The following is a 26493-nucleotide window of genomic DNA, read 5'->3' on the forward strand; positions in this document are numbered from 1 at the left end:
TCTCTTTCCAGTTTTTTTCTTGTAAGTTCTAATTTCATTTTCCATTTCTTACTGTATTTCTTTTGGCATCATTTTTTCTGAGACTCTCCATATACTTTTTATGGAATAGCTTTTTTCTTTTGGGTTGACTCCTTGGGGTTCTCTTAACTCATAATATTCTTCAATGTCTTCTATTTCTTTATTCTCTTTGTTTATATCTTCAGCTTCAAGTGCTGAATTATGACTTGGTATTAGGGCTGGGCTCCATCTCTTCCTCCTTTACTCTTAGTTGGGTACTCAGTCCCTGTTTAACTGTATGCTCTCTATCATTCAGATACTGTGGCTGTAATTATGGATGGGGTTACTAGGTCTAAGTTCTTTCCTCTGCTGTGATTACTAGCTTCTGTCTCCTTTTCTGGTGTCCCCATGTGGGTATTAGCCTCATCCCATGACTGTGGCTTTCTCCTTGCACAATTGCTGTCTAGGAGATAGTTCCACTTTTGTGCTGTGGCTGTGGCTCTGACTGGCTCCAGTTGGATTTTGAACAATCACACCATTCTCAGGCTTCTTGTAGGTCCTCAGTTTGAAGCCTGGTGTTCTGTTTTCATTCTGAGTGTTCCCAGGTATGTAATCCCTCACCCTAGCTCCCAAAGCAGTGATGAATGATGGTTTGCTTTGTCCCCATTTGCTATTCTGATAGGCCAGCACCAAGGTCCTGTAGGCTTCAAGCTCAGTAGGCTTCTGTAGTCTATAGTCCAGGAACTGGGCTACATTTAGTCCCACCAGCAAGTCCACAGTCAAAGTACTACATATGCAAGTTGTTCCAAAAGAATTAAGGTTGTTTTCAGCTATTGAAACTTAAACCTGCATTAAGACTTTTGAGAAACCTATATTTCTTAAAGACTCTAGAATACACACTACTTACATCTATCTTCTTCTCTCTACTCTATCATTATCTTGGTGCAGGTCCTCATTACAACTTGTGTGAATTAAGTCATCTAATTGCTCTCCCTATCCCTAATATTTCTTTTCTGTAATCCATTCTTTAGAAAGTTGACATTTTAAAAGCATAATTCTCACCATGCATGCAACCTCTCTACTCAAGAAGCTTTAGTGGCTGCCTATTGTCTTTAGAATTTAAAGTCCAATGCACTCTCACTTCAGCTTATCTTTATAGACTGATTTCCTTTTCTTCCCTCTGAATACGGTCCCAACCTGCTTGTTATTTCTGAAGCACATCACTCTGTTTCCTACCTGCATGCCTTTACTTACACTTTTCCCTTTACTTCAGATGTTCTCTGCCTTTTTTGTCTTTTAGAATCTCTGGTTCCAATTAAGGCACAGATCAAGTCCCAGCTCCTCTAGGAGACCTTTTTTCAACCATAGGTTGGGCTTCCCTCCACTCCCATTTAAAATATATTTTGTATTTACTTTATTGTGTTCATTTTGTCTCCTTTTCTCTGAGTAAAATGTAAATACTTCCAGAGCTTTTTTTTTCTCCTTCTTTCCCCCAGCACCTACCAAAGTGCCTGACCCATAGGAAGCATTTGCACTGGATAAATAGGTACAGAATGAAGGGTTCTTTTTGAATGGGATCTTAAGGCTGCAGCATCCCCAACTCATGTTTTTGCCAGCTTCCCAGCAAGAAATGCCTATGTTAGACTTTCATGGTAAGTATGTACCATCTTCTCTGGGGATCTCCAGGTTTCCAGTTTACTAGATAAATGCTATTTCCCTACTTGATATTGTACTCTATAGAGAAGAGTAGAGGCATCTTCTAAAACCTACAGGAAATGAATGAGCAAGAAATAGTAGAATAACTTTTCATCCCTCTCCCTACCATTTTTGGGGAAGGTGGGAAAACTAAATCTCCCTAGGCCATGGCTATTTATCAGTCATGTGGAAAACTTAGACCTATTCCATTTCTAACTTGGGCCAGTTAGCCTATCCATAGGAAACCTCTCCTTTCCACCCCCACAACACTTCAGAGGCTCACAAAATTGGGACTGAACTGAGATGAATTGGGATAGGTTTGCCCTACTGTAGCTCAGAATTCCTGAGCTTGTGATCTACTACAAGCATGTACCATGCTGGATGATAAAATAACTTCTTAAAGGAGGCAGCATCATTCTCCCAACTCTTCTCTCTAACTCCCTACTTCAAGGTTTTTGGGTAGTTTCCAGTGTTACTCTCTTGCCTCCTGTGCCCCTGCTGCTTTTAACTCTTTGACTGCTTTCCTGCCCTACCCCTCCTTAAAAATCAGTTGGGTATAGTTTACTTCCAAGACCTTTGAGAAAAATTCCTGTCTACCCTTTGGGAAAGTCTTAACCTTTAACATAGGTTTATTGGATAGCATCTTTAATTTGTCCTCACAGATGGGTTCTTATAGACTGCTTTTTTCAATTGGGAGCTCCAGAACATGGAGACCCCTCCAACTGAAAAGGGGTTAAGTAATATTCACCAACAGGACTGCTTGTGAAATTCTGTGATAATATGTGAAAAGCCCTCCTTATCACTCACTCAAAGGTTTACAATCACCTCTTAAATTGCTTCTGGACTCTGTTTTTTTCTTACATCTAACATATTTCTTTTGTACTTATTCTACATATTTTCATTCTGCTCACATGTACATGTTCTCTCTTCTGATAAAAATATAAACTTCTTGAAAGCAAGGATTGTTTATCTTCTTTTTCTCCTTCCCTTCTCTCCCTACTTCTCCCTGTCTCTCTCTCCCTCTCCCCCTTTCCTTTCTTTCTTCCTTCCTTCCTTCCTTCCTTGCTTCCTTCTTTTCTTCTTTCCTTCCTTCCTCTCTCTGCCTCTCTTTCTTTCTCTCTTTGCCTCTGTCTCTCTTTCTCCTCCTTCCTCCCTCTCTCTTTTTCTTTCTCTTTTTCTTTTCCTCTCTTCCTTTCTTTCCACATTCCCCCATCTTCTTAAAGAAATAATATTGAACATAATTTAACTTTTCCTCAATGACTCAGGGTCATGATTTAGAATGCTAATTATTGTGCTGTGCTGTGACATAATAGTATTTCTGTCTCCTTCCTTGCTGTCAAACTGTCATCTGTTACCTCTTGTATTTGGTGTATCTGTCTCTGGTATAATATCTACCTCTTTCTCATTCACCTTTTTGGAATCTTCTGTGTGTCAAGAAACCACGTAAGTAAGCTCGACAGACTTGTTTGTAAAATAGAACAAATAGGCTCAAGGATTTATTGAGAGATTCTTTTCCCTCTTGCTTCCAGATTCATAACTGCTTTCTGGAGCAGAGCTATAACTAGGGTGGGGACATTAGAACATTTCTTTACAATGCTAAAAATTTAGAGGGTGCTGACAACACTTGTTTTCCCTCAGCAGGATAGAAACAACTGAACTTAGCTTAGTACTTACTTAGTAAGGACAGTTAAAATAGGAAGCTACCAAATGGTAAATGCTTCCTCCATTTTGTAACCATATCATGGATAATGAAATTCCTTCTTCCCATCCCCATGGTCCCTCAACCATAACTCATTATCTTAGCTTCCTAAATACTGCCATCTTCAAAACTTTTACTGTTTGCATTCAGACTTACAACCTCAATGTCATCTTCAATTCATTTTCATTGAATCCATATAACATAATCCACATTGAATTCAAATCATACTTAAATGTTGTTTTTGGCCTTCACACTTCTCATCTTCATTTCCTTTCTTCTACTCACATGGCTACAATCTAAATGGTTGTAGCTTCTTCAAAGATTCATTTCATTTTTAGTCCTATGATTCTGTATCATTTCTGTGATTTCTATATAATTTCTTTCTGTATCTCAGTTTCCCTATCAGTAAGGGTGAGGGGGTTGGAGGAGTTGATCTCTGCCCATTGTGACATCTTGTTATTCTTAGGTTAGATGCAAAAAGGTATCCATTTCATGATATAACAAATGTCTACAGTCTTCTCAAAGAGGTCTCCTACTTAATTTCCCTTTCTTACAACTTTCCAAATTCATTTATTATTCAATTGCCAAAGAGATTTTTCTAAAATGTGCATCTGGCCATGCCGTAGAATGTATGGATCCTTCATTCTTATCTCTGACTTCACTTTTAGCTCTTTTTTAGTTTTCTTTAAGACTTATCTACTCAGATCCCATCTTTTACTAGAGATCTTTCCAGATCCTGCCAGCTACTAATGCAGTCTCCTCTTAAACTGCCTTCCACCTACTTTGTATATAGCTTGTATGTATCTAGTTATTTGTATGATGTTTCCTATTTAGAATGTAAGCTCCTTGCAGGCAAGGATCATGTTTTTAATTTCCCAAAGCTGTACTTGTAAACTGTACCTGAAAAATATAATGTGTTTTAATAAATACTATTGACTGTATGGTATATAGTAAACACTTAGTAGATGATATCGATTGCCTGGCACATAGTAGGTGTTAATAAATTCTTCTTGATGAATGACTGTACCTATTCTGCAACTTAGAGTCAGCAAATGTCCTGGGACGTTGAGATGTTAAATGATTTGTCTAGCATTATAGAGAGGAAGTAATAATAATAATAACAATAATGATGATGATGATAAAAGCTTGCACTTCAAGTTTTGCAAAGCACTTTACAGACATTATCTCATTTTATCTTTGCAAAGCCTTGGGAGCTATGAGCTATTACAGTCCTAATTTTATAGACAAGAGAACTGAAGCTGGCAGAGGACAGGTGATTGCAATCTGCTTTTGCCACTTCCTGATTTTGTGAGCTCAGACAAGATTGAAATAGACTTCTACTAAGATTCATTCAATCTTTAGTGCTGTGATTCTGTATTGTTTTACCTCTCTGGATCTTAGTTTCCTTATCTGTTAAAGTGACAATCGCACAACTTATAAGTGTCTAAGGCAGGATTTGAATTTAGGTCTTCCTATCTCTAATTCTATCATTCTATCCCTTGTGCTACCTATCTGCCTCTGTATGTCAGATCATGATTGGAACCGACGTCTCTTGGACTCTAAAACTGGTTTTTTAATTACTCAGATATCCCACCTGCCTGAAAAAATTGCTTGTAGTCATTTATGGCATCAGGAAATATGTACATTTGGAGGTCTAATCTGAGAATGAGATGTTAGAATGGGCAGAGATCAATTACTCAAATCCCCTTATTTTTACAGATAGGAAAACTGAGGCCTAAAGAGGTGATACAGAACCAAAGTACTAAAGATAGAATGAATCTTAGTGAAAGTCTATTTTGATCTCATCTGAATTCACAAAACCAGTAAGAAGCAAAAGCAGATTTAAAACCCAAGTCCTCTGACACCAATTCTACAAATGTTAAGAAATATAAGTGATTAGAGAGATATCATCTAGTCCAACCTCATTTATTAGGAAGTGGAGAGTCAGCAAGGTGCAATGATTTGCCCCCAGTCAGAGAGCTAGTGGGCAAGTTTGGAGGAACCAGTAGATCTAGTTTGGAAGGGGCAGACCTGGAATTTTAGTCCAGGTTTCTTCCCTACTTTAAGAATGTATTCTTTCTTTGCTCAGAAAGAGTAGAGAAATCCTCTTTTTGCTAATAATCATGACAGCCTCATGCTTTTGAAGAAGCTATAAGAATTTATTGTTGTCAAAGAACTGTCCCCAAATATTACTCTTTATTTTCTCCCTATCTCCATCATTTTTTCATGTTAAAAATTTGAAATAAAAAATTGAAAAACCATGTGAATACACATGGCATTCTTTCCATTTTAAAAGCCAAGATCATTATGGTCTCAATTTATCCTAATGGCATGGTCCCTGTTTGCCAAATTCATTGTGATGCTCTATTGATAGAATAGATTTTTCTTGTTGATATGGCAAATATTCACAAGTATCAGCTTTGGACTTTCTTCTCAGGGAACATAAGCTCCTTGAGGACAAGAACTGCTTCTTTTTGTCTTTGTATTTCAGCACCCAGTACAGTAAAAAGGAAGGAAATGAGCAATTATAAAGCACATATTATATGTCAGGCATTGTACTAAATGTCTTATAAATATCATCTCATTTGATCTTCAAAAGAACTCCTGAAGTCAGGAGGATCTGAGTTCAAACCTGACCTCAGATACTTCTTAACTGTGTGACTCTAGACAAGTCACTTAACTCTGTCCCCCCAAACAAACAAACAAAAATTCTACAAGGTAGATACTATTATCCTCATTCCCATTTTATAATTGAGGAAACTGAGATTAAATGACTTGATTAGGGCCACAAAGCTTATAAGTGTCTGAGAACTACATTTTTCCTGACTTCCTGACTCTACTCCCTGAGCTACCTAGCTGTCTTAATACTTTGCATTGATGAACGCTTTCTAACTGAAAATCTGATATATTTCTCATTCCTCAGGATGTCTTATTAGTATATTGATGTATATTTTATCCTGACCCACTCCCAATTCAGAGAAAGTAACTAGCTTTGATTTTGATTTCTCCCCTTTCAGGACATCTGTTTAAATTTCCTTTTTTCAAAGCTATCTTTTTTGCTTTAGATAGTGCTTGTACTTAGCTAGTATAATATCCTGGAACAGAGGAAGATATTTCATAAGGGCTTGTTGATTTTAGGTGGGAAATAAGTTTTAAAGTAGTTAGAATGTCAGACATGGGATTTGGAATTTGGGTTCAAATCCTGCCTCTAATACTTAACTAGCTCTATAACTTCAGGCCAGTCCTTTTGCCTTTATATGCCATAGGCAACTCCTTAGAACTATCTGGCTAAGCCATTTGCCTTGCTGGCATTCTATGTCAGCAAAGGATATTTTCCCACTGAGTGTTCTTTTCTCACATTTTTCACAAATCCCTGTATTTATTGATCTCATCTGCATAGGCTTATAGAGAGAACACTGGATCTGGGGTCAGGAAGACTTTAATTAAAATCTCAGAAATTTACTGCCTATATGCCCCATGCCATTTAATTTCTGCTTACCTCAGTTTCCTCAGAGATAATAAGAGCAGCTACTTCTTAGTATGGTTGTGAAGATAGAATAAAATAACAAGCCTGCCACATAGAAAGTGCTATATAAATGTTAATAATTTACAACTGTCTACAGCAATTTCTTCATTATTATCATAATGCTTAAAACAAGGATCCTTTATATACTTCAATAATAATACTATATGATGACCAATTCTTATGGACCTGGCCATCCTCAGCAATGAGATGAACCAAATTAGTTCCAATGGAGCAGTAATGAACGGAACCATCTACGCCCAGCGAAAAAACTCTGATTGATGACTAAGAACAATTACATTGAATTCCCAATCCCTATATTTTTGCCCACCTGCATTTTTGATTTCCTTCACAGGCTAATTGTACAATATTTCAGAGTCTGATTCTTTTTGTACAGCAAAATAACAGTTTGGTCATGTATACTTATTGTGTATCTAATTTATATTTTAATATATTTAACATCTACTGGTCATCCTGCCATCTGGGGGAAGGGGTGAGGGGGGAAGGAGGGGAAAAATTGGAACAAGAGGTTTGGCAATTGTCAATGCTGTAAAGTTACCGATACACATAACCTGTAAATAAAAGGCTATTAAAATACAAATATATATATATACATATATATATATATATACATATATATATATATATATAGAACTGAGAAAGCTAAAAAAAAAAACCAAGGGTCCTTAACTTTTTATTTTGTCATGGCCCTCTTTATTACAATCTGTTGAACTCTATGGACCCCTTCTCAGAGAAACATTTTTAAATGTACAAAATAAAATATATAGGGTTATGTTTGAAATCAAGTATTTTTGAAATACAGTTATCAATGTATCAAAAAAAAGTGAATTCACAGATGCTTGATTTAGATGAATGTGAGCAAGAATATTTTTTCTCCTCAACCATGCCACTCGTTTCCAACATAAATAAATAAATAAATACTGTTGTTTAACATTATCAGCCAGATTTTCCCTGATGGGGATGAGTCAGGCAATTCAGGTGGAGAACTTACTCTTTTGGGCTTTGGGGGGCCTGGCAATGAGAACAGTCCAGTTAATGGTACCCTGGGGGCTAGAAAGAGTAATGTCTTCCCTACCCTAACCAGAACCTGGCTTAATAGGATTTTTAAGGAGTAAAGAAGAAAATGTGATATTTTTTGAAATATAAACTCTTACACTTCTTTGGATCTCCGACATCAGTAAATGCAAAGTTTTGCTCATAGTAGATGCTTATTAAAAGCTTGTTGAATGAAATCAGGCTTTACTCCATAGGTGATTACAGAATGCCAGGTGACAAACTCACTTTTCAAATTTTTAGCCAAATATTTTGGCATTGTAGACACACAGCCCTGACAGGCTCAGGATTAGTTATTTATTCAGAGGTGGTAAATCACAAGAGCTCCATACCTCTTTCTAGTATTGAGGAGGAAATTTTGAACTACAAGATGTCAAAATGAAAAACAATGACATTCTTCACCCATCTTTCACCATTGCCTCCATGTAGTATTGGTAGACCATCAGCTCTGGCAGACCTCACTAAACCAAAAAGGCTTTGAGTATGGGCCCAGATGCCTGGTTCATTGAAATTTCTGGGTAGTTACAAGTTGCCTCTTTTGAAAGGTGGTATCACATAGCAGATAGAGCCCTGGATTTAGAGGCAGGAAGACCTGGATTGGAATCCATTCACACTCATTGTATCTTAATACATTATTTAACTTCTTTGAGTCTTAGTTTCTTTATCTGTAAAATGATAGGATTGGACTTAATTACCTCTAAGGCCCTTTCCATCTCTAGTTCTATGATCCTATTAACCCATGTCTAGAGTAGCTAAGTATATAGAGATTAATTATGAGAAGATTGACTCTTAAATGATATGTCACCATCTCTATCTTTACTCTTATCTCTGTTTTTATTATCTATAGCCATATCTGTTTCCATTTTCATGCCTACATCCATATCTATAGTAATGTCTATGCCTGTCTATATTCATATTTACATCTAAATCTATGTTTATACTTTATCTATAGCTATGTTTATGTCTCTATCGACACTCATATTTATATCTATGCGTATAACTGTATCTATGTTTGTCTACACTCATATTTATATATTTACACATATCTATGTATGTGGTTATATACATATCTAAGTATATCTACACTTTTATTTATATTTATACCTATGTCTATATATAGTCATATTTATATCTATGTCTATATCTGTCTATACTCATATTCTTATTTATACCTATGTCAATGTGTGTAGAAATATCTATATTTATGATTCCATCTATATTCATGTCTATATCTACGCTTATATTTACATCCATATCTATGTTTACAACTATATATCTATGCCTATTTATATGTTTTTGTTTGTGTCTATACAATTATAGGTATGTCTATATCTATGCTTATATCTATATCTATGTCTACATTTCTATTTACATCTACGTTGATGTCTATGTCTACATCTTTATCTTTAGCTGTATCTATATCTATGTTTATGTCTGCATCTATATCTGTGTCTACATCTGTATCTATCTTTGCCTATGTATATATCGATAACTATATCTGTGTTTATGCCTTTGCCTGTACCTACATTCATTTTTCTATGTCTATGTCAACATCCTTCTCTCTAGCTGTGTCTATGTCTGTATCTATATCATCTATATCTGTATATTTACCACAATAACTTGTGAACAGTATATACTGCTTTGAATCCTGTGATTCAAAGGATCATAGATCTAGGGCCAAAAGGGACTTCAAAGCTATTCTAAACTTTCTCATTTTTCAGGTGAAAAAACCGAGACACAGGGAATCAAAATGATTTGCTTAAAATCACAGCGATCATGACTGGCAAATTCAGTCCTATGACTCCAAGTTCACACTTTTTTCTTTTTTACATATAATCTCCCTGGTTCCTAAGAAATTGTGCTGTAGTCAGCATTAATAGAAGAAGTGCCCATATTGTTGAAATTGTGAATTTTCAAGAAGTTGAGATTGGGCTCAGAGGACCAGGATTTAAATCCCAATAACATGTCTTACTCCCCCAGGGATTTCCCAAACAAATTATGTCCTCTTTATAGCCTATTTTTCTTGTCTGTAAAATGAGAGGTTGGATGGAAGTTCCTTCTAATTCTAACATAGTATAAGTCTGTAAGACTCAGAGGACATCTAATCCAATCTTCTCATTTTACATGAGAAAATGAAACCCATAAAGATGTAATAACTCGTCCAAAATAACACAAATATTAAGAAAAGAGATCTAGTCATTCTAAATCATAATCTATTGTCTTATTATATTGAAGATAGATTATTTATTTAAAAATCTACTTTTAAATAAATTGGTCACAATTTGAATTTATAACCTACATTTCCTTTCATTATTTCTCATCAGTTCAAAACAATGGTTTTCATTATATAGTACTATGCATGATCTGCTATTGTCAGGGAATAGGGTATCCTATTTTTCTTACATATCCTAGTTAATATTACCATATATTCTAGATACGTCTTTTTAAAGACTGAGCATAGAGTGAAATGTATTCAGGAGCTTGAACTTTCTTGTGACGAATGTCACTTTACATATATTATATATATATATATATATAAAGACATCCTATTAATAGAAAGTTTTTGAGACAATGCCTGATAAAGCAGCAGCTTTTATTGTTCCATTCCCTTAATACACAAATCTGACTCATGAGACTAGGGTAAAGCCCCAATAATGACCTACAGTTTATACCAGAAAGATTCAGTAGAAAGGTAGTTGTAGACATGCAAATCACAACCTTCATGCTACCTCCAATGCCAGCTCCAAGGTGGCCATGTTTTTTCTTAAGCAATAGAGGCTGGGTGTGAGAAGATTGATAGAGATGGATTGACAATAAAAACCATGCTGATGGAATGGGAGCTCTCATAATAAAACTGGCATGATTTCAAAACCATCACCTACTAGAAGGAGCGGCACAGGCAGGAGTTGTGGGATAAGCTGGTCCCCATCCTTTCATATTATAAGCTGAGACTTGGACAAAATAATGTTGGCCCTGCAGAAGGATTGAAATAAGAGAAAAATTCATCAGGCATTTTACTTCACAAAATGATGTGGTGGTAGCAGAATGTGTGTTACCATCCTTAGGGATCTGAGTGGAAATATACCAAAGAATTGTGTTTAAATATTAGGAATAATCTCAGTGGAAAATGTGCAGTTTTTTTCAATATTCACTTTTTCTTTTAATCAATGGAAACTCACACCCTCTCCACTCTCCCAAGGGTTCTCTTGATTTCCTTTTTTAAAATACCAGATATTGGGTTGAAATCTGTCTTCAGCTGATTTTATCTCAGGGCTCAGGGGTGAGATCATTGACCCTTGACTGAATCAAATGTATGGAACCCATAGCTAAATCTGTCTCCTCAAATTCTGGTCTGCTTGAATCTATCTACACATTTGGCAACCTGGAAGTGTACAGCCAATATATGACCATGACTGAAATCTACAATTCAATGGCCTTGGGCAAATATAACCACCATTACTGTCATGCTATGAAGCTAAGCTAGATTTACCATCTGATCTCTCTCATTTCAAGGACAATGCCTGAGAAGGTTTTGTTTTTATTCCTTTCCAGTCTATCCTCCTGACTCCTGGGTTTTTCCTAAAATTTGTATGCTCCAGGTACCTACATCTCTCCTCTCCCATTCTTTACTGTTCCTCCCTTTTCTTTTTTATGTATTATCTTTCCTCATTAGAATATTACTCCTTAAAGACAGGGACTATCTTTCTATTGGTTTGTATTTGTATTCCCAGTACTTAGCACAGTGCCGAGCATTTTGTAAGTGCTTAATAATTGCTTATTGATTTGACTTAAAAAAATGACTCCAAAGAAGGAGGGCCAAATAAAGATTTTTATCCTGTCCTGAGGATTGTACTTTAGGGTGGTTTCTAATAATAAACTAGCTTTACATACGATGTGTGGAACTACATGTGGCATATATCTCAATGTACAGATGTCTATCTATGTGTATGGATATAAATATATCCGCTCATGTCTCACTGGGTGATGTATTATGTTATGTTATATTAATGACCATAGGTTCTTGAAGGGCCTATCTACCAAGATTGAATAATTTTTAAGAATGGGTTTGAAAATGTCTATTAGTTTGTCACTCAAGGACCAGCCTCACAATTTCTGATAATGGCCATCACCATATTAACCACTAAGAAATGGTTTTTTTTTTTTTTTTTGCTGGACAACCCTTTAAGGCCTTCTACAAAGTCAAAGAGAGACTGAGATATATATTAATGAAGGCAAGACATATGCCAAGGAAATGTGTGTGATACTATATCACAGCAGCTACAGTATAATGTGAATTGTCACACATAATGAGAAACCTCGAGCTTTTGAATGCATTTTATTCTATTCTAATTCTTTTTAAAAGTAATAATTTGTGTCTAGTATATATATAGTGCTGCTTTGTTAGCTAGAATATGCAATTAAGTAGAATACCCTGTCTCCCAACCATGAAGACTGCGAAAATGCTGTTTTAAACTAATTAGAAATCAGGACAAATGGGTTATAAGTCATAAATACTGTGATTCATTTATTTAGAAGTAGAGTTTTGAATAAATAACCTGTCTTTAACTGAATAAAGTCCTAGGGCTTAATAAATGCTTTTTGACATTTATAAGGTAAATAGCTGGCCTTGAATCTTGGACGATGTGACTTTAAATCTGATCAGTGACACATAGTGACTCTGTCCCTGGGCAAGTGAATAACCTCTCAGTGGGGTAGGCCACTGTTAAGTCACAGAAAGTGTCAACCTGCTTTGATTTAGGAAATTGACTCACTGAGGATTTCTCTAAATTAAAGAAATCCTAGGTCAGAATAGAATATTAGTATCTTTGTGTATGTGATTATGTAATGAGTAGGACATCCTAGTTCCCAATTAAAACAGGTTATGCCAGGATAAAGAAAATAAGCATTTACTGAGCACCTACTATGTATTAGGCACTATGTTAATCACTTTAACTACCTTATTTGGTCTTCACAATGCTCATAGGAAGGAGGGGCTAACATCTTTGTTGCGGAAACCTTGGCAGAGAGAAGTTAAATAATTTGTTCAGGGCTGCACAGCCTGTAATGTGAATTTGAATTTGGCTCTGGATTTGAATTCAGGCCTTTCTGATTTAACAGAGTTGACATTCAATTGAGAAATTACTAAAATTTTATATATATACATTTTAATGCATAGATACAGGCTTATGATTTATATAATATACACATATACAGGGTATCCCCAAAATTTTCACTGTTTCACTAAGAATTTTTGGGATGTACACACATGCACATGTGTGTGTATACACATTTAGGTGGCCATATGCAAATACATATGTACATTTGGGATTTGAACCAAAATGCAATAGTAGTTCAAGGGGGAATATATTTTCATGTTTCAGTTTTGCTCCAATTCAATCATCTGAGACAAAAGTTTTAGTTCTGGTTGATCTGGAACTTTAAGGAAAAACTTTTGGGTTGTTTTGGAGTTCTGTAAAGAGAACCTACATCAGCCCAACAGAACTGTAATAACTGGTCTTGCTTTGGGCTCATGGAGGTATTGGTTCATGTTACTAAGTCATATATCTTCTGAGATATACAGTTTCTTACTCTTGAAAGTAGATTGAGACAGATATTTTTATCAAGAGGAAAAGATTTCTCTTGGGAAATTGTGTGACAGAAATTGATGACTGATCCCAACTGAGCAGGGCTGGGTTTGTTATGTTAACCAGCAGACAGGGAGTCAGAATTGGCTCTATCAGGAGCCTTTGATCCCCATAAAGATTAGAGCAGGATCCAGAAACCAGCAGCTTTCACTGCCTGCCTGAGGCCAGTATTTTCTGATCTCCCTAGAACATGACAACTTACAAAATGGTTCATGCTGTCTGCTTATTCCTTTGTGAATTTTAGATTATGGATACCAGACATATCATGCTTAATGAGCAGTAGATGCTGCCAGAAGAATAGAGGGGAGGGTTGGGGAGACTATTGGCGGTTATTACCCAAATCCCTAACACAAATATCAGTGATGGGGGAGTGGGAAAATCCAAATGGATGATTTGTCATTTACCGTGGAGAGCCCAGTGATTGTGCATCTCAAAGACTGAAGATTATCCATGATTATTTCCCCAGCCAAAGGAGAAAAGTCTTTAGAAATGCTCCATTCCACTGGAAAAGAGAGAGAAAGAAAAAAAAAGTTATAACTGTATAACTGAAACTCCCAAATCTTATTTCTCTTAAGAAACAGTAAACTTTCTTCCCTTTTGTTGCATGGATTCACTTTATTCTCTGTCTTGGGAAATGGTAATTATGTGTTTTCTGAAAAACTAGAAAGTAACTCATCTTTAAAAGGAATTGTAACAGATTTATCAGGGCAAGTTTCATGTAGGAGGCAACATTTTAATGTTTGCTAAACACTTTACATAAATCATCTCACTTGATTTCTCCAACAATTCTAGAAAGTAGGTATTATTGTTTTCATTTGATCTTTCCAACAATGCTAGGAGGTAGGTGTTATTATTTTTCTCTTTTTTACACTCACAGGAACTGAGGCAGAGAGAAATTAAATGAGCTAGTAAATATCTCTGGTGAGATGGAAATGGAAGACTCTTCAAGTCTTCATTTAATCCATTAGGCCATCTAGAATGTATGTGAGATACTTAGGTGTATATTGGAAGTGTGCCAAATGGGAGATAGGGAGCTTATGTAGCATGATATATATATGGGCTATCTAGTAGATATACTCATACAAATATGAGATATTTGCCATATGGAACATATGTTGGTTATTGTCCTTCGTTTTTTAAGAGTTCCAAAATGGCATCATTATGTTAAGGTCAAGGTATGATATGCCTGACTTTGGCTGATCAGACCATTATGAACTCAGAAGACCCTACATCAGCCTCAAAAGTGCTCTGAACACGAGTATTATTCCTTTGAGAATTGTAGTAGCTCAAAGAATATATGTAACATAGGTGAGAAACATAGAATGTTTTAAATGCCAACAATTATATGTATACATTTATATGTGTACATATATGTACAACATGTGTACCCACATATAACAATGTGGCGCAGTGGTTGGAATATATACACTGTACATCATCACTATCATGCTGGTTAGCTTTATTAAGTTCTGATTTACATATGATGTAGAGTAAAACAGTTTCCCATTAAGTGCTAAGTTCAGGAAGATCAAGCAGTCAAAGGAGGTCTTGGGGTCCTAAATTGTCCTCTTCCTTAATTAAGAATCTGAATTAGGAACTACATGGTGACTAACAGTAATACAATTAAGAATTTATGCTAATCATCTTGGAAGAATCACAGTATTGTAACTCTTTTCCCCAACACAGACCACAACCTATCTATGGCTTTAGATGAGAGTCCCATTTATAGACAAGTCTTAGGGAATTGCTTGAGGGATAGAAATTAAATGATTTGATTAGAGTCAAAGAAGGCAATTAAACCCAGATTTTCCAAACTCATATAATTCCTCGCCATTCTACTACATTATCTTAATAATAATAAAAACAGATGCATGTGTAAAGTACTCTGGAATTTGCAAATGCTTTACATCCTTCACCTCTGATGAACTTCCTAATAACCCTATGAAATGAATACTAAATTCACTATCATTCTAATTTTACAGAAGAGCAAATGTACATTCAAAGAAGTCAAAAGGTCTTACCAAGGATCACATAGCTAGCAAATGAAGAAAAGGTGGAATTTGAACCCAGATCTGACCTGCTTCTAATTCTGCAGGTTATCCACTATACCATGAAGCTTTGGTTATTTTTCCCCCTCTTTTTGCATACTACCCCTTTAAGAAAAATGACCTGGAAAGCGTCTATTTGGATTGCTTTGTAAGCTGATGGCATCACTAATAACAGTGGGAAGAGACTGAAATAAATGCTATATGCAGATTAAGTTACATCAGCTCTGGTTGAAGAAATAAGAAAGGAACAGGGTGAGGGTTTTGTAAGACTAAATAAAAAAATCCAGTGACCAATTTGAAAAACAAGTAAAATAAAAAAAATAAACACACACACAAACCAAACCTTTTGTGACTGGGGAAAACCTAGTGGTGTTAATTTTTATGTTTCCTAAATTACAGAGATGCTTCTCTTTTTTTCTGCCACATAGAAGAGAAGAAAGAGGAATTGAAGAGAAAAAGGCATAATTCACCAGGGAATTGCTTCAGATATGTTCTATGAATGAAAGAAGACACAAGAACTATTCCTAAATTTAAATATGCATGTCTGTCCACTGACAGCTAAGAGCTCTCAGGTGCTCTAATATTGTGTCACTCTTAAGACTAAACATACAGTGGCTTTTTAAGCTTCATGCTAAAAATTAGAGAAAGATATTTATAGAGAAGTTAAATATTAGTGAGAAAGGTACCAAATTTCATCATAGACATTTGTTTCTTTAAAAGTTACTCTAAAATAGCTTTTAAATAATACATATGACAGCTGAAACAATATAATGAAAGACAAGGTAAAGAGGCAAAATTCTAATAAACTACAATGGTTAATTGTTAACAATAACATATCAAAGTGAAGTACATATCTTTTCAGTTAATAATCATTTTTTGGAGGGAAAATATACTCTCTGAAAGGATTTGTTGGAAAATATCTATTGTGTAAAAGATCTATCATTTGATAATACTTTTAAAATTGTGCAGAAACAAATATATATTTTAAAAAATATATTTAATTGAAATTTGCCTGTACTAAGCATCATGGGAAGACTATATGAACTGATATAATGTGAAATAAACAGAACTAGAAAACAATATGTACGAGAAATGCAACAGTATCAATGGAAAAGAACAGTTCTCCCTTTTCCTCTGAAAAAGAACAAAAAAGAAAATAAACACTTTGCAATAATAATAATAAAGCTGTGCTTTAAAACAGAGACAAGATGATGTATCTTCCTCTACTCTTTGCATGAGCAGGGCAAGGTAAAGGAAGAATATAACACCATTATGGGAAATTAGATATATGGGACGATTCATTTGAAGTGAATGAATGAAAAAAATCATCCCTCAACCACTTGCTTGATATGCACTGGCAATAAAAATAGGAAAATAAAATAGTTTTTGCCTTCTAGGAGCAGTTCGTATTCTAATAGAGGTTCATGACATATGTAGAATAATTCAGCTGCAAGTCAAAAGGCAAGGCTCTATGGTCCTTTAGATATAGCAACAGAATAAATGGTAATTTATCTTCTTATCATTTCCGATTTGTGTATTATGTGGAACCATTTGGAAGTGACTAAAACTTTCTTTTACATGTCTTTTGTAGATTGATTGCTAAGAAGGCCTGACTGGTAGACAGGGGGAACGGAGAAACAGTAATACCTGCTTCTAGAGCTTTTGTGTCCACTTGCCATTGAAGTGAAGGGAAGTGATGGTTACAGGGTTTTGACTTGTCTAGCACATACCAGATCCTATCACTGCCTTATGGATAGTCTCTTCTTCACCAGATTTTGCTTCTCTGGATGATGGCTCCAGGGCTTAGATTAATAACAAGTAGGGTTGGTGGTCTGGGTGATGATACTATTCTGATGTTTTTTGGATTTCCCTATCAGGAAGTGGAATTTGGCAGCAGATTCTGGCCTTGCTGTTCTTGGAGCAGGGCAGGCTTTGACGAAGACTTCTTATTGGCTGTCCTCCATGCCTAGAATGTTCTCCCTCCTTGTCTTTACCCTCTGACTTCCTTCAGGACTCATCTCAAATCCTATCTTCTACAAGAGGCCTTTCCTGGACCATAGCATGAACTTGATAAATGCTTCTTGATTTGGTTGTAAAGAAGGTGGGTCCCTTTTCTACAGAGATGACTCTTCTCAAGGATAGCTATTAGGTTCAGGCTGGAAGCAAGGGTGGAATGGGGCACCATCACTCCCAAAGTTCCTGTGTTTAGAGTCTACCTCCATTGGAGTTTGAGGGGATATGTTAGAGTCAGTTTGTCTTGCCTGGCATACACTAAAAATTCTCCATATTTCCAAAGTATGAGACTATTCCAAAGACAGAGACAATGTTGGGATGTGCAGAGATGCCATCCAGATAGCCAGATTGCTATGAGTTTTGCTCTGACATAAACAGGTGTTATCCGGTTTTCTCACCTTCTCAACATAATCAATTCTTCAACCATTCTATTTATTATTCTTTGTTACAAGGGATATAGCAGAGGAGGCAGGGCCTATTCAGAAATGAAGGTAATGCAAAACCAAAAAATACCAATAACATTAAAAAAATAAAAAATAAACCCATACTCAGAAGAAAACAGATTCTTCCTTGCCCCCTTTAAAAACTAAAAGCAAGTTTGTAAGGAGCCTGGAGCCTGATGAAATGTTATTGGATAATCTTAAGCATTTGATTCAAATTAGTTTTCATTCCCACTTTGGGCTTCAAAGAGTGGGAGGGATGAGGAAGAAGAGCCACAAAGAGAGAAACAAAAATCTTCTTATTGGAAAGGATTATCATGGGGAAGTCACACTGCCTCCTGCCTCTCTGTACATATTCCCTTCTCTCTTACTTTGAAGAGACATGGAGCAAAAAGCAATTTCTTCCTTATGTAAAGAAGAGGCAAGGGTGACAGAGTGAAAAAGAAATATTTGGGGAACTAAGCAGAAGTGAAAAGAAAGAAATTTGGCACCTTCTTTCTGATAAAGTATAAGCTGGGACCATATTTGTCCAAATATAGCCTGCACTTTTTCCCCCTCACAAATCTGACTGTATAAACTCTGAGCTTGAAGTAATTTTCTCCCAAATCCCACTTCAAAGAAATGCAAGAAAGAGTTCTCTGTGCGTATATACATATACATACTCTACCACAATACATTACATTAAAACATATATGTGCATGTACATGTGTGTATATGTGTATATTTAACCTACATAAAAATTCTTACACATGTCCCTTTATATAAATACATATACAGATATATATAGGCTTGGAATAAGAATTGACTTTATATATTGTCTCTGATACTAGTCTTGTGACCCTGTGAAAGTCACTGTTCGTGTGCTTCAGATGACTCCCTAGTATTTTTCCACTAAGTGTAGGGGGTCAGAGGGTTGTGATCTATGTTGATGGACATCGATTCTATATAGAGAGAGCCCTGCATTGAAAAAATCACAGATCATTTGGATCTCAACTGATCTTTTATTGTTGTTTTCTTAAACGTTGTACCTGTGATTTTGTCAGTGTGAGAAGGAAGGAAACAAAAATTTATTAAATGCTTATTAAGGGCCAATCATTGTGCTAAGCTTTTTACAAATATTATCTTATTGGATCCTTACAATAACCTTGGGAGGCAGGTTTTCATTTTACAGAAAGAGATAGTGAGGTACAAAGAAGTTAAGTTTCTTAATCAGGATCTCATAGATTGCATTTTGAGCTTAGAGCTTTCTTAGAATATATGCTTCCTAGAGGAACACTCCTTATGAATATAGGTAGACTTCTATCCTGCAATCTAGAGCTTTAGTGACTTGTCTGGAAGACTGGGACAGGTAGTTGAGAAGTCGATACATGCTAGAAGCATCTCAGAAATTTTAACCTTCCTTACTTTGGGGTTTATTATCTATTAGCTGGGTCACCACTTTTTGTTTCTTTATAACCCTAGTTGGACACACTGTAACTTAACTCTAGCACAGTGATATTATTTTGGGTTGTCTTCAAAAATGAAGGGCAACAATTATAACCTCAATGCTTAGCACAGTGCCTCGCTTACAACACTTAATAAATGCTTATTGATTGATTATATATTTACACATTTTTTTCTTTCCAAAGAAATCCCATTTTGAGGAGGAGACCTTTTCAAGAATTTCAACTACCTTAGTATTAAAATGAGAAGGTTTCATATAAAAGCTTTTTAATACTAGGCTATTCTAAAGCCCTAAATGCCTACGTTTGGGTGAAACCCAGTGTTGAAGCTAGGCATAAGCAGGCTAGTTGAGTATACATTTAATGTCTACTGTATGTAAAGAATGTGGTTCTAAGTTTTTCAGCTTTGTAGGTGAATTGAAGCTTATTATGATGGTGGTGTTGAACAAAAGCAGCAGGATGGTATAGTGGATAGACTGGTAGCCTTTGAGTCATAAAGATCTGAGTTTCAATTCTGCCCCACACAATTGCCATCTTGTGTGACCCTGGGCTCATCACTTTAATTCTCTCGGCCTCATTTTCTTTCTCAGAACAATAATAATACGGACCTCAGTGTTGTGTGGATGAAATGAGATTGCATATAAAAGGCACTTAGCTGAGCTTGTTGTTTTGTGGCTTAATTGTGTCTGACTCTTTATGATCCCATTTGGGCTTTTCTTGGCAAAGTCACTGGAGTGGTTTTCATTCTCCAGAATTTTATAGATAGGGAACTGAGGCAAACAGGGTTAAGTGACTTGCTTAAGGTCAGCCAGTTAGTGTCTGAGGCCATATTTGAATTCAGGAAGATGAATCTTTCTGACTTCAGGTCCAGTACTCTATCTACTGTACCACCTGACTGATCTAGTTAGCCTTAACACACTAAATGAATGCTATTTATTATTGTTGTTGTTGTTATTTTCCATATAATTAAAATGCAAATCAGAATATCATAGAGTGAGTAGGGACAGTCAAATTGAGTGGCATTAGAAATCTCAGGAAATTCAGAACTTTCAGAAATTATCAGGATCACTTCTAGAATAGTAGGAATACATGGGACTTTGTGTTTCCTTTTCCTATTGAAGACCTATTCAGATGCTTTCTCATGATGCAAATGTGAGCTTGGATTCTGGAAGGCTCTGTCAGAAAATGGCAAATTTTAGAAAATCCTATCAAGACTTGGAGCACAGGCCTAGGGATAGACTGAATGGCTGTCATTTTAAGATGATTCCAGCTAAAGTCAGATACTCTTATGGTCTAAAGACTGACCATTAGATGAGTTACTTTTTGCCCAAGCAGCCCTAGGAGACAATCAGTGCAGGCCAGGAGGGGCTGTGTTTGGCATGGATGGAGGGAGTTTTAACACTAATGACATGACATGAGTGTAGCATTTCTTTAAATCTGATTCTAAATTGTGTAATACTGTGCCTGTAATTAGTAATTAGAGATAAACCAGATGTCATGCTTTGTTACTTTAACAAAGCATTTGTTCTTCTAGACAAGCATAATTGAGTGGAACCATTTTCGAAATCCATGCTTCCAGTTACATACACCTTGGGAAATTGAGCTTTCTGGATCTCTAAACCAAGAATATGCAGAGTAATGGAATAAAAAGACAGCTGACTTTGGAGCTAAGAAAGCATAGGCTCAAATACTAGACCCTGAGCAAATCCTTCACCTTGCATGGCTTTGGGTACTTCTGAAAGCCTGAAAATTGGAGAGAAGAGGAAGAGAACAAGCATTTATTTAGTGCCAGCAAGGCAGCTAGATGGTGAAGTGGATAGAGTCCTAGGCTTGGAGTCAGGAAGATTCAATTTCCTGACGTCAAATCTAGCCTTAGACACTTATTGGTTGTGTGATTCTGGAGAAGGCACTTACCCCTGTTTGTCTCAGTTTCTTCATCTGTTGGAGGAGGAAATGACAAACCACTCAAATATCTTTGCTAAGAAAATGCAATATGGGAGAGTTGGATACATGGAAAAATAACTGTAAAACAACAAAAACACTACGTGTTGGGCATAAGATTAAGTGCCTTATGTATAAGGCCTTATATATACTATCTCATTTGATCCATTGTGAAAGTGCTAACTGGTATAGAGGGAATTTCTTTCTCTGGGAGTTCTGGATTTCAAGGAACTCTCAGATCTAGCCCCAAACCTAAGCAGATCATTAAGCTGTGGCCAAGCACCATAGAATATCCAAATGGTAGGCATGGTGTCCCATGCTCTAAAAAGATAATCTTTTTTGCAATGGAAAATGCCACAAAAAATAGTGGGTGATCAGTGTCACTTAGGGTCAATCTTTGTAGTGAAGAATGATCTTTTTAACAACTAAAAGTAGACAGTTCATGAATATACATATATTTTAAGAGCCTGAGCAGAGAAATTTCAGGCAAAACCCGCAAAGGTCTCTACTCTGTCTATATGGCCAAGGGATCACTGCCACCTGGTGACTGCATGCCTAAATTGCAGGATCAAATTCCTGATAATTGAAGTTTGCTGACTTTATATAAATAAAGGGCAAAATATGGTGATGATCATTATAGCAACATTATATGGGATCTATGATTTTCTTATTTATATTGGGGTTTTATTTATTGTCAAGAAATGTTCTGCCTTCTCAAATAGAGCTTTTTTGTTGGCATTGGGGGTGGCTTCGGAGTGGGATGTATCAATTTCACATAGTTGCAAAAATATGTCTTCAAAGTTTAGCTTCTAGGAATGGGTATGTCTCTAAAGGATAGTGGACTCCTCTTCCTTGGAGGTCTTCAAGCAGAGAATGGATGAGCACTTGTTGCCTGTACTATACCTGTAGAAATATTCCCTTAGATACTCCTTAAGTGTAAAGGTTAGACTAGATGACTTTTGAGGTTGCTTCTAACTCACAGATTCCATGACCCTATGGACAACATAATTGCTGACACATGCAGAGTGAATATTAAGATAGCAACAGAGATACAGAAACAGGATAGCTGCAAATCTGAGAGGGCTGAAAGTTGCCAGAGCCATACGTGAGTCAGTGACTGGGTTGGGAATCTGATCCAAACCTTGGATTCTCAGACCCATCTACTTTTCCCTTGTCCACACAGCCTCCCAGGAAACAGGAAAGGGCTTATTCGATATTAGCACTTCTGTAGAACCAAACCCAGCATTCTTAGTGGCCACACTCACCCTGGCGCCTTCACTAATGAACGGAATTTGGCTAGACTGCTTAGTCCTATACCAGAGTATTAGAAACTCTTTCCCAATTGGTCTAATCATGCTTTCTCTAACCTTTTAGGCCAACCATAGCAAGAAAGAGAGAGAGAGGGGAAGAGGAACATGCATAAAAAACCCGGAGAGAGATCAAATATAGTCATTTCTAGAGATGAGAAGATGTGTCTTGCTGAGGTCTGAACCCACTCAACACTTGTGGCTTTTAAATTGAGAACTGACGTGAAAACTTTAGAGCTGTGAATTCTCTTTGGCTCTGACAAAACACAAGTTCTGGGCCGCTCAAATGTTTTTTTTCTCCCCCAATTCCCTTGGTAGTCCTAGAAGCAAGGGCATGAATTACTTTCAAACAAGAATCTTTATTGTTTGCATAGCACAGTCTTCCATTTAATTAGAAAAAGATTTTTTTTCAAATTAAATTTCCCTAGAAAAACAATAATTTAAATTAAGGGTAAAAATATTTTGTGGGTTGGTTTTTCTTTTGACACTTGAAAGGACTTCTCCCTCTCCTTCTTTCCTCTCACCCCCCTTACATTTCAATCTATATTGAGAAGTGTTGAAAATGAAGTTGGAATCTGAATGCTGTAAGCAGGGCCAGTTTCTCTCAACTAATTTAATTCCAATTTAATTCAATTTAGCAAACTTCATTAAATGCCTATTATAAAACTCGTAATACATATCTATGTACACTATGCATTGTATCTAAAATCTGCTATAGATAAGTTTACATATAATATACATATAATTATATATATTATAAATTTATATACATATAATTACTTATAATAATTACATACATATAATTATGTATATGTCTGTATATTAATATACATATGAATTTCTAAGTATCTGAAGAATATGAGAGCAAATTAGGAGGTTTTGAAGAAATATTTGCCCAGAGTCACAGGTGACAATCTATGCTTCAGGTAATTCCTTGAATTTGGAGCAAGAGGAACTAGTTTTAAGTCCTCAGGAAAGCTAGCCTAGCCAAAACAGCAGTTTCCTGAGGAAGAGACAGCAGATAAGGTGTACCAGGTGGATCAAACTACAACGGCTCCTCAACTACCACTTTCTCTCCTCAATTACCTCCTCCTGAAGACAATCCAGAATCCTATTCATAAGAGACTCTGAAATAGTTGTGCTTTTCAGGTTATGGCCTCACTTTCGGACTAGCTCCACAGTAAGCCCTGTGGAGAAGGGGCCTACTATCCCTGCTACCACTAACACCAATTTGCTATTGATAGGTATGTAAGTTTCGGGAATAGCAATATCCCACAGATCCCCAGTTCTGCTTCTAGCCCAGCCTCCATAGCCATCAATAATCAATCAATATTCAATTCATTATCAAATTGATCAATTCTTATGAAGATAGGCCATAACAACTGTTCCATAAGTGCAGCAGCATAGGATGCTTTCAACTTCCCTTCCTCAAAGTTACTGAAGCTTCAGAAAACAAGTTCTCACATTCAAAGTCTTTGTCATGTTGGTTTGTCAGATATGGTTTCATTAATGTCAGTGACACTAGAAAAGATGCATTATCATTTGCCTTGCTGATGTACCCCAAGAACCACTAGTCTTTCTGACTGATTTGCTGCTGAAATCTCTGATTCATGGTTTCTCCCCTAATAAGCATTTCCGATTCTACTAAAAATGAGTTTTTTGAGAACAGAGATTATCTCATTTTTCTCTATATATTTGTTGCACTTAACACAGTACTTTGCAATTAATAAACAATAAATACTTATTCATTTATTCACTTCCCTGGACCTTAGTTTCCTCATTTGTAAAAAAAAATGTGATATTGGAGGGAATTTTCTCACCAAAACTTCCTAGCTATGACGAAAAGGTCACAGCTCTTTCGTGTGTTCTTAATATTTCATTTATAGTTAATTCTCTTTAGGATTATATGTTTTATCTTCTAGATGAGCTCCTTGAGAAGGACTCTAGTTTTATTTTGTCATTTCATCACAGAGTAGGTGTTTGAATTAATGCATATTTTTAAAATGCACCTATTTTTATTTAAACAGAAAACCAGACTCAGCAGATATTGGCTGAAAGAATGATCAGGATTTCCTTCCTTCTAAAGCATCCTCAGTCAAATGGCTTTAGCGTATATTCTTCTAAGGATAATGTACAAATAGATAAGTAAAAACTGACTGTTAATTAGCATCTTAGTAAAATACCTTAGGGGCCTGATATATATATATATGTATGTGTATATATATATATGTATATGTATGTATGCATATATATGTATATGTATGTATGTGTATATATGTATATGTATGTATGTATATATATATGTATATGTATGTATGCATATATATGTATATGTATGTATGTATATATGTATATGTATGTATGTATATATATATATATTTACCATATTACCATTTTACCATATTAAACCATTAAACCATCTGGGCTTTTAATAACAGAGAAGTATGATAATGATAATGTACATAGAACTCTGGTCTTAAAATCAGAAAGACTATCTTCATCTTTGAAAAATACTGACTTTATAATTTTGATAAAGTTATTTAACCACTTTAGGTTAACTCTCTATGTTTATAAGTTGTAGAAAAGATGCATTGGAAGAAGAAGACCCTCACTGAGAACTCCCTATCCTGGGAAATCACAGGTCCAGTCTCTACCCCTAATTCTACTAAATAAGTATTATTAGGAAGTGTAGGGTAGGTCATGTAGTGGATAGTGAGCTGGGCCAGAGTTGGGAGAACTCTGAGTTCAAATGGGGCTTCAGATACTTACTAGCTGTGTGACCCTGGGCAATTCATTTAACCCTGTTTTGCCTCAGTTTCCTCATCTGTAAAATGAGCTGGAGAAGGAAATGGCACACCATTCCAGTATCTTTGCCAAGAAAAACCCAAATAAGGTCACGAACAGTTAGATAAACTAAAATAACTCAACAAAAACAGGAAGTGAGCAGGCAATTCCATAATCTAGGATTCCAGTGAATAGAATGAAGGCCTTGGAATCAGGTGACCAGATTCCATGTTTTGCTACTGACACCTTCAGATTTTGTGGGCAAGATGTTACTTAAAGAGGATTATGGGGCACCTGAATTTGTCTCACCAGAGAGGAAATCACAAATCAGTGATTTGATCCTTATTCTCTCCTGCTAAAAACAAAAATAGAACCCTGATATCTGAAGGCTGGTCCATAGAATACTGTTTTAGATGAGTTGTTTTTCCCCTATTTCCAAATGGACTGAATAGAGTTGATAGAATATGAACCCAGGGGCAAGAAGACCTGAATTAAAATCTGGTTTCAGACATTTACTACCTGCATGACTGTGGGTAAATCACTTAAACATGTTTACCTCAGTTTTCAACTCTGTGAAGTAAGGAGGATAATGTCCTGATGTTTCTTTTATCCAGGAGAAAATCAGGACTAGAGAAGTAAAATTACTGGACTCAAACTACTAAGATTAATATGGGTCCTCTTGTTTGAGTCCTATGTTCCTCCATTTTAGAAGTTTATTGTGTCTCCAAGAATCAAAATGAAAACTTCCAAGGATTAAAGATTCCCCCAACCCCTTCACTCCCTTTTTTTCAGAAGAGTATCTTCATCTGATAATGATATTAAGGGTTGGGATGTACATGTGATTTAATCGGGATAGGGAATTCCTAAATGTGGAAACTCCCTCTA

General features: G+C 36.0%; 1 protein-coding gene across 1 annotated transcript in view; it reads right to left on the bottom strand.

Moving 5' to 3' along the window:
* The window catches only part of ANKFN1 (ankyrin repeat and fibronectin type III domain containing 1), a 405379-nt gene that overhangs the window by 72468 nt on the left and 306418 nt on the right, over positions 1 to 26493 (bottom strand). Inside the window, exons 8-9 of the mRNA XM_051994242.1 lie at positions 14038 to 14135; positions 10871 to 10961 (exon numbers count right to left, since the gene is read on the bottom strand). Coding sequence (XP_051850202.1) covers positions 10871 to 10961; positions 14038 to 14135 — 189 coding nt within the window. The remainder of the gene's footprint in view (positions 1 to 10870; positions 10962 to 14037; positions 14136 to 26493) is intronic.

This window comes from Antechinus flavipes, chromosome 4 (genome assembly GCF_016432865.1).
Source record: "Antechinus flavipes isolate AdamAnt ecotype Samford, QLD, Australia chromosome 4, AdamAnt_v2, whole genome shotgun sequence".
In the NCBI taxonomy this organism is placed as follows: Eukaryota; Metazoa; Chordata; class Mammalia; order Dasyuromorphia; family Dasyuridae; genus Antechinus; species Antechinus flavipes.